General features: G+C 32.9%; 1 protein-coding gene across 2 annotated transcripts; it reads right to left on the bottom strand.

Annotated features, from left to right (window-relative positions):
- Window positions 1-2,013: 2,013 nt before the first annotated feature.
- Window positions 2,014-9,370, bottom strand: LOC25481036 (type-1 glutamine synthetase 1). 2 transcript variants are annotated; one of them, XM_024774274.2, is made up of 10 exons: window positions 9,023-9,370; window positions 8,756-8,928; window positions 8,526-8,646; window positions 7,222-7,274; window positions 6,466-6,595; window positions 5,733-5,878; window positions 3,709-3,897; window positions 3,029-3,261; window positions 2,715-2,857; window positions 2,014-2,467 (listed from the first exon to the last, which is right to left on the bottom strand). In XM_024774274.2, the coding sequence occupies exons 1-10, from the start codon at window positions 9,140-9,142 to the stop codon at window positions 2,405-2,407; spliced, it is 1,371 nt and encodes a 456-aa protein (XP_024630042.1). In that variant the 5' UTR covers window positions 9,143-9,370; the 3' UTR covers window positions 2,014-2,404. The 2 variants fall into 2 exon arrangements, with proteins under 2 accessions (XP_024630042.1, XP_013441931.1); XM_013586477.3 differs by having other exon boundaries at window positions 2,715-2,851; window positions 9,023-9,368.
- Between the last annotated feature and the right edge of the window lie 3,933 nt (window positions 9,371-13,303).

Below are 13,303 nucleotides of genomic sequence, written 5' to 3'. Positions count from 1 at the left end.
TCCTCTTCTCCAAATTTGTGATCTACTTTCTCTCTATACCTCTTAAGTTTGTGAAATGAAATGAATGAATGGTTTAACCAAGTTTCCTCATAAGAGTTATGTATATATACCACTCTCTAATTAGGCTAGGTTTCTAATTGTCATAATGAGCTTAACATTCTTATTAATTAATTCTCAAAAGTTACTACTCACTTAAACTGTTAAAACATCGAATAATTATCATCTCTAAATAATTACCCCAACTCACTAGTAAATTAGTAAAAATAATTATTCTCACTAAAACACCAAAAATAACCTTCTTAATAAAATGACTAATTTACCCTTACCCGCAAAACGACCAAAATACCCCTTAGTATAAAATGACTAAAATACCCTCCTAGCAAGGACAACTAATCTCAAACAAAACACATACAAGGACAAAACACAACACATACAAGGACAACTAATCACACATAAACACATAATAAATAATAAAATAATTCTAGCAAAAAAATGGGTTGTTATCGGATACGACTGTGGGAGTTTCCACAAGAATATTGGATGGAGAGAACCTTGTATTAAATAGAGTGGTCTATCGGGACTCCGTTTCTAATTGATAATGTTACTAAGAACAAATTGTTTGGTCATTATGTTAGAGTTTTGGTGGACTTAGACCTTTCCGGGAACATTTTTTATGAAGTTATGGTGCAACGGGAAGGTTATGCATTTCCGATGGCAACGAAATAGGAGGGGCTGCCTGAGTTTTGCACTCACTGTAAAAGTATTGCACATAATGTATCATCTTTTCGATGGTTACATCCGAAAAATTAAGACAAACACAATAAGGTTCTTCTTGTTGATAAACGGAAAAATGTTGAACTTTCACATAAGCAGTCCAGGCAAGGATGGAAAGAAAAGGATAATCCCTCCGACATAGGCTCCTCTAAAGCTTTTGAGGCATCTCATCATCAGCAGGAGGTGCACACAGACCATGGAACTGAGTTCGCAGACAGACAGACAGAGATTGCTGAGGCACCTGTTACTCAACATGAGCAGCCAACACACTATATTGATGCACAAGTAGAAAGTAATTTATGTGTTATTTCTATTGATACATCCCCGTAACATATTGAAAAGTCTCAAACTTCGTTTCATATGTTGTTACAACATAACGTCTTTGATGAGCTAGTTAAGCAACAATCACCATTACATGACATGACCTTAGTGCAGACTGTCCACTAGCCGATTCTTACTTTGGCTACAGACTTTGTGCCGGATATTTAGTATATTATTGCTGGTCTTGATGACCCGTTGGATCCAGTTATACAAAAGTAAATGAATTTAGTGCAAGATGTATTAGCTCAAAGTGCCTCAGTTGAAGTTCCTTTCACTCCCTTTATGTCGAAGGGACAGAAGAAGAAAATAGTTAAGGCTGGATATCAAACCCGATCTAAGGGTCCTCTTGCCTAACTATCGTTCTCCCTAGGATTATTGTTTTTTCTTTTTTATTTTTATTTTTTTTCATTTTTTTTTTAGGGTTTTGGCCTAGTCCGCCGTCTTATATATATATTTTTCCTTTTTTCTTTAATAATATATACGGAGTAGGAGGTAGAGAATGAGAGTTTCAGTTAGATACCAACCTAGTTGAAAATTGGGATGTTTCCGGCGTTCCTTGATGTCCAACCTACTTCTTGCCTTATAAAAAAAAAACGTTCAACAACCTCTCTGACAGACGTTCAAATTATCAACCACAATTTTAGTGAGATGCAAATATATTTTGATCTTACTTTAGAAAGGATCTAGACTATTGAATTAATTCCACTTGAAACAACATTATTTCATAGCTTTTTCGATTGGCTGTAATTGATTTTGTATCAAATCATTGTGATTTATCAACTTTTCTCGTACAGAATGATCATTATGAATTTATGATGATCCCCCACCCACATGTTTGTTTCTCAATTAATCATAATTGTCAAATGACTGAAAAACATTTGAATTTGATCATAACTGCTTATATAGTTACACATATGATTTGTTGTGATAAAAATTAAACTTATACTTCAATGATAGGGGTACATTTTACATTATACTAACTGATTATCCCTCCGTCACATATAAAAAAATTGCACTTTCAATTTCCTTTATTGCTGACTTAGGTTGAAATTTTCTAAAATTAGTTCACATATTATTACATCCGCAAGAAGAGAATAAAGCTAAGCAAGGAATACTACATAAAATTATTGAGGGGGAGAAGACTATGTTGTAATTTCTATTGTGACGTGGATTGTAATAGTGCATTTGCATCGGATGGAAACGGTGTCATGTTGCTTTTATTCCGTTGCACATGTTCTATCATGTGAGTTGTAATTTTATTTTGAGAGAACATCTACAACCAAATAAATGTAACATGACATTAAGCAGTTCAATAACGGTGTATGAGTTGCTTGTATGCATCCTTGTTCTTCGAGTAATGATCAATTTCAGCCTGGCAACATTAAGCTTCAAAGTTAGTTGATTGGCTGAATGAATCAATTTCATTAAAAGATAAGAGGGGATGGTGGAAAAAATTTAAGACTTTAGAAACAAACTCTAGAAAATTGTTTTTCTGAATTGTTTGATGAAACCACGACTAATATTTTGATTTCGCTAAGTCATCATAAAATAAAACTTAGGATATGAGTCGCCTAGTCTTCATCTTACGACTGATATTTGTGACTGTGGAAAATAAGTACCTTTCGAATCGCCTTTATGGCAGTCAGCAACTTGTCACCAATAAACTCCTCTAGAAAGTCAGCCTTATGAAGAGCTTCCAAAGATTCTGAAAGTGATTTTGGTAATCTCTGAAGTTTTTCTGGATCTGGATTTGTATCTGTTTCTTATATGAAATACGAAGCTTATTATTTAATTAATATTTTTTACAAAAGCACAGGCCAAAATATTGTGCAACAATCATACAAATAAGCAAAGGGAACATGAAAGAACAGTAAGAAAGAAAATGCTATGATTGATGCATATTCCTACAGTTGTCTAGTTTATATTATCTTACCAACAGGTTCAGGAAGTGAAAGATGCCTACGTAGACCATCAATGCCAGCAGCAATTATAGCAGATAAGCCTAAGTATGGGTTTGCACAACCATCAAATGATTTAAACTCAAAATTACTCGCAAAACCATTAGGAGTTCCAGGAGGAGTTGAAGCACGCAATGGAGCCTCCCTATTTTCATTTCCCCAGAACATGTATGCACCACTCCATGTGTTCGGCTGCAATCGATCATAACTACAATAAAATTGAGCAGCGATGTAAGAAAACATAGAAGGAATAGCAAAATCGAGACTTGTAAAATCGTAATCAAAATCGAAGGATTTTACTCAAGTACTTTTGTTGAATAGATATAGGAAATTGTATAATCGCAATCAAAATCGATGAATTTTACCAAAAAACAATAATACTAAATATATGTTCTAATTGGTATATATTCATAAATTACTTCGTTTATAAGAAATCGTAAAATCGCAATTAAAATCGATGAATTTTGCCTATTTTAGGATTCTACTATGGATTTTGTTCGTTGAAGGTAAAGAAAGTCGCAAAATCCTGAATTTTAGAATTTAAGTCGGGATTCTAACAACAATGGTTCCGATATCAATTCTTGATGTCCCACTTTCTGGATTAAGACAAAACAAGCGTAATATAGGAGAATGAGTGGTTATAGATAACAGAAACCTGATAGGAAGTGGTGCCACAAATGACAAAATAGAAGGAAGATGATGTAGAACTCCAGCCATAAATTCTTTTCCCAAAGTTGATATTCCATACTTTGATGATTCATCAGATGCCATAAATACATTTCGGCCATTCTGCCACAAGCTTAGATGAACATGGCATCCAGAACCCAGATCATCTAATGTGTACCTTCAATATTGCAAGAAAACACTGTTACAAACTTCAATTTGTTAACTTTTGTGCTATTTAGAGGAAAAAAGAGTTCGCTTTGAGATGTGAGATTGATAAAATTACGGTGAACCACCGCGATGTTGGAAAAAATAAATTTAACTTTCCACAATTAATGTGAGTCACTGCGATTTTTCAATCTCACCATTCATCGAAACATGCACTCCATACGGCTAAATTTGGTGTGTTATTTGTGCCTTTTGTAAGTAAACAACATCCGTGTTATTTCCAAAGATCAATAAGTAGTTTTTTTTTTTTTTTTATGGTCGGGGTTTGAACGCCGGATCTTGTATATATTATCTATTGTCCTTACCAACCGAGCTAAGCTCACTAGGACAGATCAATAAGTAGTTTATCCAAACACTTGAAATTATTAAATCTTTAAATACTATTTAAAAACAAAGATATAAAGTGTTCGAGTGTGTTTGGATAAAGGAATGTTTTGATGTAATGTAATTTTATAGGGTAATTCAAATTTGTCATGTAAATTACATTGTTTCGATTATAAATTTGGTGAATCGCATTATAAATTTGGAAGACGTATTTATTAAAGATAGTTTTAAGAAATTTCAAATGATACCTAATTAAAAACTAAGAAACTCCATACCTTCACTCTCTATACAATGAATGTAAAATTGGTCATTATAATTCTTTCTAATTTTCAAGTTTGTCCCTATATTTTTCAAAATTCACAAATTAGTCCATTAAAATTTTAAAAATTTGCAAAATAGTCCCCCGATTTTCATGTTTTGCATATTGATCTATATTATATACTTTGAATTTGGTTTCTTAACTTCAACAATGCTTAAGAATGAATTTTTTTTATTCTATCATAACCAAAAAAATTGAAATGAAAATTTCAATTACAATTATCTCATCCAAACACACTCTTAGGCATTGTTGTCTACACACACAACCATCTTTGTTTACCAAAAAACCATGTTGCTTATGTAGTTTAGGAATATAATAGAATGCATTCACTGAATTCAGGTATGCTCCATTTAATCCATTTAAGCTTCAGATGGAAGACATGTGGCAAAATTAAATTCAAGGGTTGAGATTTATTTAATTAAAATAAAATACAAAGCACTGACATCACTTAATCACTAAACAAAGCACTACCTTCTGTCTTCTCTGTTATGTATTTTTCATCACTGTGAAGTTCATTATTTTTTATCTAATCTAATTCTTATTTGTGTTTGATTGTTTTTGATTTTGTAGATTCCAATGGAATAGTTTATGACGGCGGCGGCGAGATGATGATGGGAGAAAGAGGGGCGATGATGGGAAGAGAGGAAACAACAACGATGGCGTTAGAAGAAGAAGAAACTAATTTATTTTATTAAATAAAATACATGTTCTTTATTTTAATTAAATAAATCTCAACCCTTGAATTTAATTTTGCCACATGTCTTCCATCCGAAGCTTAAATGGATTAAATGGAGCAAAACCTAAATGGAGCATACCTGAACTCCCACTTATTTAAAAACATTTTCACAATCTAAACTACATATATTTATATTTGCACATGTGGTAGTTTTGGCCCCCAAGATCAATTTTGACTCGGTCTACGCTGACGTGGCATCCTAAGTGAGGTGTCACGTGTTAATTTTTTTATTTTTTTTTGGTCTGGGGGGCTAAAACTGCTACAGTTGCAAAACTTAGGGGGCGATTTGGTAGTTTTTTTTTCTTAGGGGATCAAAATCGCAACTTCGTGAAAGTTAGGAGGTGAAAACTGCTATTAAACCTATATTTTATACATACTTGCAATGGATATTGCCACACTTGGTACGTACTTTGGAACAAAAGTAGCAAGCAAGCCATGTTTTCTAGCAATTGCCCTAACAGTTTCACGTGTGTAAACTAAGTTGTCTGCGGATTTTGTACAAACCATATGTCCCAAAACCAGCTCAAATTGACCTTTTCCAGCTTCAGCATGTAACTGCAATTTTTTATAAAAGAAAAAAAACTTCAGAAAATATTTGTAAAAAAAAAAAAAAATCAGAAAATGGGCCACAAGGGACAACTTTTGGGAAGGATTTTTTAGAAAATGTAGGCGTTTGTTTGGTTCTACTTTTGTAGGATGCAAAATTTATTCTAAAGATTTAAAATGGATTTTGACATGTTTGGATATTCTGCATCTAAAATGGATTCTATCTTGAAGTTTGAATTTTAAACTTTAGTCTCAAAATTAATGTATGACATACTTTTACTTGAATCTATCTAGATATTAATCATTTTAAATTTACTTTACTTCTAACCAATACCAATCTAGCAAAATCATCTATTTATTAAGAATAAGGTTTTGTCATCCAAACCCACTTGGGTTGGCCTGATGATATTGGCTTGGGATCTGGGAGTGCGCCTCTCCTCGAAGTCTTAAGTTTGATTCTCTCAAATGCCAATTTAAGTGGGCTAATTTAGCTTATTCAACAAAAAAAAAAAGTTTTTGTCATCGTAAAGCGACACAAAGTCATTGTCATACATTTCATTTGCAATTGACCAAGTTCAAAACTCGTTAAGTTTTACCTGTTCTACTGGAATTCCCATTGAATGTAAAGCAGAAGTAACTTCACGAAGTATTGGGGAAGCAACATCAAATGCTGACGAGGAGCAGTAAGGGGTCGAGTCAAATTGTATCCATTCTTCTTTCCCTTCCCTGTATGGTTGGTTTTCTTCATGTTTATGAGTAATTGGCATGGTAAATTGCACTAATCAAATCAATATAGGCTTAATTCCTCGTGTTTTGGCCTACTCATGAAACTGGTCCTGCCCTTTTAAAACAGAACAAAACGGTCCTTCAAGTATCATTTTCGTTGCATTTTTCGTCCTACCCTCCATTTTATTCTCCAAAAATGCAGAGAAATGACAGTTTTAGACGTACCCCCTATGCTCAACCATGAAATAAACAAGGAATAAAGCATGTGGGTACAAGGAATCCACTTTATTCAACACACTAACAAAAAAAAAAACCCTAATTTCTAAGATATGTTTCAAATTAGGGTTTTTTTGGTTAGTATGCTGAATAGAATCGATTCCTTGTGCCCACATGTTTTATTCCTTGTTGATTTTATGGTTGAGCATAGGGTAGGTCTAAAACCGCCTAAAACTGCAATTTCTCTGCGTTTCTCGAGTTTGAAAATAGGAGGTAGGACGAAAAATGCAACAAAAATGATAATTGAAGGACCGTTTTGTTATGTTTTAAAAGGGCAGGACCAGTTTCGTAAGTAGGCCAAAACACGAGGACCAAAAGTGTAATTAAGCCATCAATATAATATGCCATACCTTATTGCGCTCTTCAAGAGAAAAAACTCATTCTCAAATCCTGCATTCATTGCCTGGAAGTCGACTACAAGTTAACAATTGTGCTATTTGAAAAACAAAACTTGACCAATTTTCGAAATAACAATCTATGTTGATAACATAGTTTCATAGTTTCACAAATTTCATGCGGTCTTTATTTAGTTTGCGTCAGCTTTGGCCCTCACAAATTACATAGGCTGAAATCTGAATTTTGAACAACATTTGCGGCGTTTTCCCCAGGATGATTTTGTGGTGGACAAGGACAAAGAAATGAAAAGGGGACAAAAAAATTGTGTGTTTGGATGAGGTATTTGGAAAATTTTAAAGAATTTAGAATTCTAAGTAATTTAAATGATTTAATTAAATTACTTTCATTTGTCAATACTTTTGTTTAGATGGAGTAATATTTTTGGGCAACTTTTATAAATTTTAATTTTTTGGGTCAAATATGAAAAATGGAATTACTGGGAAATTCGTAAAATTAAAAAATTTTGACAGGTCAAATTATAATTGTTGAAAAAAATTGAGGGGTTAATTTGCAATTTTTAGGAAATTTATTTGGGTCAATTTTTAAATTTTGGAAAATTTGAAGACCAAAATGCAAAATTTGAAATGTTATAATAATGAAGAAATTTGAAATTCTTAGCTTTTAGGTGCCATTTGAAATTCTCTAAATTTATCTTTGAACAAAATACTTCATAAATTTTCATCATTTTAAAATTTCATCAAATTATTTAACAAACAATGGAATTTACCTCAATGTATTTGTTTATATTTTACAAACAATTTTTATTTTTTATTTTTTTTATAATGAAAAACCAGCTGCAAACGTTAGCAACAAGTTTTTTTTGTGTATTTGTGAGGGGGTTTTGCCGCAGAGGAACCACACCAGCCGTTTTTTGTAAATTTGTAAGGGGTTTTTGATGCAAAAAATTGTTTTATTTCTTGTAGTGTTTGAATATGTGATTAATTATGTTCAATAAATGGTTAATAAACATATTAGTTGTTGAAACTCATTAACGACCACTAACATTAACACGAATTTGGATGTAATTAATCAAAATTTCTAGGAGTTCAAATCTAACAACATGAAAATTATGATTTACCACATCCAAATTAGAAGGAAATAAAGTTATGTGGATAATAATCAATGAGTTTTAACACCTATAGTATATCTATTAACCATTGAAAGTAATTAACAATTGATTTGAGATGCATTAACATGTTAAAAATTTATCACGAAATTTGTCTAAATAAACATTATTAAGCTAAGTTGTGCACCATACCAAGTCAAATTCATCTTTGAGAATTTTGGAGACTCTTCTTAAGGCCTCTCTTGGGCAATATTCCCATGCTTGACCAGGTTGTAGATTCAAATCACCTAAAACAATTTCATCTTGCTTGCTCCTATAATTATGGTACAAAGTTGCATCAATTTCAATAATTTTCTCAACTCAAAAATAGTTGCTAACAAGAAAAATATGAGAATTAAAAGTAATTGAAGGGATTTGTATACCAAGGAATTGTCCTTTTAGTAGATAAATCAGGTGTTAATCTTGCTTCACCAACTGAACCTAAACCAGAACCAGCTGGAGATCCATCCAAAAAAGAAGTCATTACCATACTCACAAATGCTAAACCAACACCATTCTTAGTAACAACATCATAGAAACGCTTTCTAGGAATAGCCTGAAACAAAATTTCACAGCACCTCAAACCATATACTAATATAGAAGATATATAAAAATCTGTAAACTATAAAGTGACAAACAAGGGAACTCACACGACATCTGTGTTGTCCTGAATTATCAACCCATAATATACGAACAAATGAAACATCAGTGTCTAAGGTATCCACAAGTTCAACATTTTCCACTGCTTTACTCAACTCAATCAAATCCATATTCTCTCAATGAAAGTGCTCAAAGTCAAACTCCTATTGCTTTGGTTATTGTAATATCTTGTATCAATAGTTCTCTTTTGTAACCTCCTTTTCACCTACCTACTTCTAATAGAGCATCTCTCGTGCTTTGAGCATTATTCAATAAATATTGAAAAAAAATAAAACTTTAAAAGTAGTTCGTTTGATACATAATATTATATACTTGATCCAATTTTGGAGAGTGTGTTAAGATTTGGAAAGTGCCTGAAGATTTTTTTTGCTTATGTAATGGAAAGTGTGAAAATGTTGTATATTTAACTTTTTAAAAATAATAATTTTGTTGTTTACAATAAAATATTTTCACTAACTTTCTTAATACCATATCCTTTTAAAATAAACAATGATCATTGTTTTCAATAATAGTAAAAAATAAAAAAAAATTTGAGGGAGTAAAAATATTTGTTTTTATCTTTTCTTACATTTTTCAATATGTGTGGGCCTAGATAGTTTAAATGTATGGCTGCCACCACACAAGCATTGCTCGGAAATTTTACCCTATACCCTTAAACATGTACTTTCACTCCTACAAATCTTCAAAAATTCCAATTTTACCCTTCTTATCTTTTACACATTAATTTCTCACCCCCTCACTTTCAACATTTTCCAATTCAATGAGTTTAACCCCACATAGCATCTCATATATGTATTTCTTGGACAACTACTCTAAACATTTCCGACTTGTAATTTTTTTCTTTCGAAAATCATTATAAAACCTGTCTGAATTGAAGCAAATTTTCGAAACACTCACCTTTGCGTTTCCAGAATTTAGACCGGAAGGCTAACCAAATCCTTTCCCGATTGCCTGACTTGATTAAAAACTGATAACAACATCACTTCATTAAAAGACAAAGAATTAATAAAATAGATAGCAAACAAGAAAACAATGACAACCTCGGTCGCAAAAAGCTTCCATGGCAGCCTTTCTATTATTAAAAAAAAATTGTAAAGAAAAAAAAAAGGATAAGAGTTTCAATCGCAGTGGTAAAGATTCTGTGAATTCAACGCTGGAAAACTATTTTCGAATTTCTAAGTAACCACCACAAAAAACTTTGCAATTCACAACGATTTCGGTAACAATCCAGTTGCAAGAGTTGATTCCGGAATTCCGGGAGACAACGAGTGCAGTAACAATTATGTCACAAGAGTCATTCGGGTAAAATAAAAATAAATTGGGAAGGCGGGGAAGGATGCAAAATGTTTTCCAGAAAGGGTGGGGGTGAACAAGTGCAAAAGTAACTGAGTTTTATTTTAAAGGGTAAATTGGGAAGTTTGAGTGAAATGTTTGGGTCAAGGTATAAATGTAGGGGTGTGGCATAAAACTTCCGCATTGCTCCTTGAAAATATATGTTGACACATCATATGATGCTGAAAAACACCAGTAAAAGATGTAAATGCCTTGGCAGCAGTTACTTGCCGAGGAAAGGAATCAGCGACAGTTAACTGTCGAGGAAAACTTCGGCAGTTAACTATCGTCGTTTCCATCGTCAGTTAACTGCCGATACATCCTGCACATATGCAGAAACAGAAACTCAGTTTTTCAATTTCCTTCATTTGTTCGAAAACTTCCCAAAATGTCGTTTACAAAACACTGGTGAAGGATTTCTGGGTCAGGGAAGAAGTCTATGACAAAGAAACTGCAAATAGAGAGGAATGTGAAAATATTGCTAGTTATACGAGTTTGGAAGGGAAGACAAGAGAAGAGATGGGATGGGATTGCCTGAGTTTACACAAACAAAGATTAGATCAGTAGTAATGGGGATTCCAATCACCATTACAGAAGAAGATATAACTATAGTTTCCAGGTGCTTTATTGAAGGCAAGTTTGTGTGGAGTCAAGTGCATGTGTGAAACAACTTCTGAAGTTTTTCACAAAGGGAGAAAATTTGATAAGTACTATGATATGTAGAATGACCATTGAATGCTTCATAAGCTGTTGATAGACTGCTTTCTTCAAAAGGGAGGTGGTACTGATACTATGTCAGTTGAACATAGAGTCTTTCTCAATTGCCTAATCATGTTTGAGAAGATTAACTTTCCAAGGTATTTCTTCAACCACATGATATGGGCACTTAAAGAAATTCAGGGCAAGAATAAGAGAAGGCAAATACCTTATGGAAGATTAATGTCAGAGATTTTCTATCAAGGTGGTCTTCTCAAGGTTCTAAAGAAGACTGGTGTAGTGTCTGATAAAGTGTTTGGTGTAACAGCCCGATTTTTAGTTAGATTTAATTTAATTACTTTTATTATGTGTTTTATATGTTTATGTGTGATTAGCCATCATTGGATGCATTTTCATGGGTTTCCGTGTTAGAAGGGTATTTTAGTCATTTTGGACTTACGGGTATTTTGGTCATTTTGTGAGAACGGGTAAAATTATAATTTTAGTGGGAATTACTTTTAGTGATTAGTGAGAGTAGTTATTTCATTAAGTTACTAGAGTAAATTGAGATTTTACCGTTTAGTGACCGTTAGTGACATTTTACCGTTATTGGTCAAAATATCGTTTGGAGAGTAGAAACATTTTGGTTCGAATAGAAATGGGTTAAGCGCACTAGAAACTAAGTTAAGCCCATTAAGGGAGATAATACTAGGGTTGTCTTAGAATGGTTATTCATTTCACAAAACAATTTTCCTAGAGAGAGAGGTAGAGAGAGAAAGAGGTGAAGAGAAGAACAAGGGTTTTGAAGAGAATAGCTTGAGGAATCAATTGGGGTAAGCTAGGAGCTGAATTGAAGCAAGAGTTTGGGTTAATCTTCATCTAAGGTAAGGGGGTTAGTCTTTATCATAATCATTTGGTTAATTCTTTTTCTCTTGTTTTATGCATAATTGATTATGGGAATAAGTGATTATCATGAACCCAATCTTTGAAATTTGTGCTTATGTTGTAGAGATATGCTTGAATATGTTAATTTGATGTTAAATGAATTGTTGATGATGAAATTGCAAGTTCATGATGTATGAAAATGGATAGTTTGTAAATTATGCTCAATTGGTGAATTATGCATGGTTGTTGATGAATTGTGATAAGTTTCATGATCAATAGATGTTGTTGTTGTTAAGTGATGTTATGGATGCTAATTCATGGCTTGGGTATGCATGATTCATAATTTGTTGTTGTGAAATAAGTTGTTGTTGTTGGTGAAAAAGGATACTTATGTGTTTTGCTCAATTGTTGGATTGGGATATTGTGTTGTTGAATTATGATTGAATTCATGTCTAAATGAAGTGTTGTTGAAGTAGATATGTTGTTGTTGTTGAATGATAACATGGGTATTCCATTTTATGAAATAAGTTGTTTGTATTGGTGAAGTTGTGCTAGATGTTCAAGTGAAGAACCCAAAGTGAAATTTGATATACAAAGTTGTTGACTGAGTTGTCTATGTGGTTGGATGATAGTCGAGTCGTTTTGGGAGAAAACGGGAGTTTCGTTTGAAAATTCATTTGTTAATCGTTTTGGAAAATGAGTGTTTGTGTGAGGTTGGTGAAACTGGGATTTTTTTTGTGCATTATGATAGTGCTAAGTGTTAGGAGCATGTAGGTGAAAACGGCATCGAAAACGGATTAACGGTTTGGTTTTTACGCGCGAAAATGTGAAAATTGGAAAATCTGATGTTGTCTGTCAGGCAGAAATTGGACTACGATTTTATCCATCGGGCTACGATTTTGACCAGATTTTGGGGTGTTTCAGTTCGAAAAAAATTGTACTACGATGGAGAAATATCGGACTACGATTTTGCCTGATCAGAAACTTTTAAAATGCAATTTTCTTTGATCCAATTGGTTCCAAACTTCTTCCTAAGTGTAGGGACTTTATCCTAATCATCTAGGGATGTTTTTATGGAAGAAATAGCTTTGTATTAAGGGCTTAGTGAGTCCTTGTGTTTTCTTAACTTTAGTGAAACATTTATGATATGATCTTTGCAAAACTTGAATTTAAGTGAGTTGGCCTATGAAACGTTGATGTATACACTACTGCACTCATAGGTGATTTGTGTATATACATGGTTGAGGTCCTAGAGTTTATTTATTTGGTTTTAGTTCATTTGTTCTAATCATGTAAAAGGTGATATTTCGGGTGGGAATGTGAAAAGTTGTGAAATGGGTTTTTTCATACGAATTTAA

Source organism: Medicago truncatula, chromosome 6 (genome assembly GCF_003473485.1).
Source record: "Medicago truncatula cultivar Jemalong A17 chromosome 6, MtrunA17r5.0-ANR, whole genome shotgun sequence".
NCBI lineage: Eukaryota > Viridiplantae > Streptophyta > Magnoliopsida > Fabales > Fabaceae > Medicago > Medicago truncatula.
Note: the sequence above shows the minus strand (reverse complement) of the source record. Positions and strands in the feature narration are given on the sequence as shown.

Bases quoted from the DNA above. Each gene is read 5' to 3' on its own strand.
- LOC25481036 (XM_024774274.2), bottom strand. From the start codon at position 9,142: ATGGATTTGATTGAGTTGAGTAAAGCAGTGGAAAATGTTGAACTTGTG. The intron at 6,596-7,221 runs GTATGGCATATT...CCAACCATACAG, and splicing joins CTCTTGAAGAGCGCAATAAG to GGAAGGGAAAGAAGAATGGA. The intron at 3,262-3,708 runs GTTTCTGTTATC...ATTTTATTGTAG, and splicing joins GTGGCACCACTTCCTATCAG to TTATGATCGATTGCAGCCGA.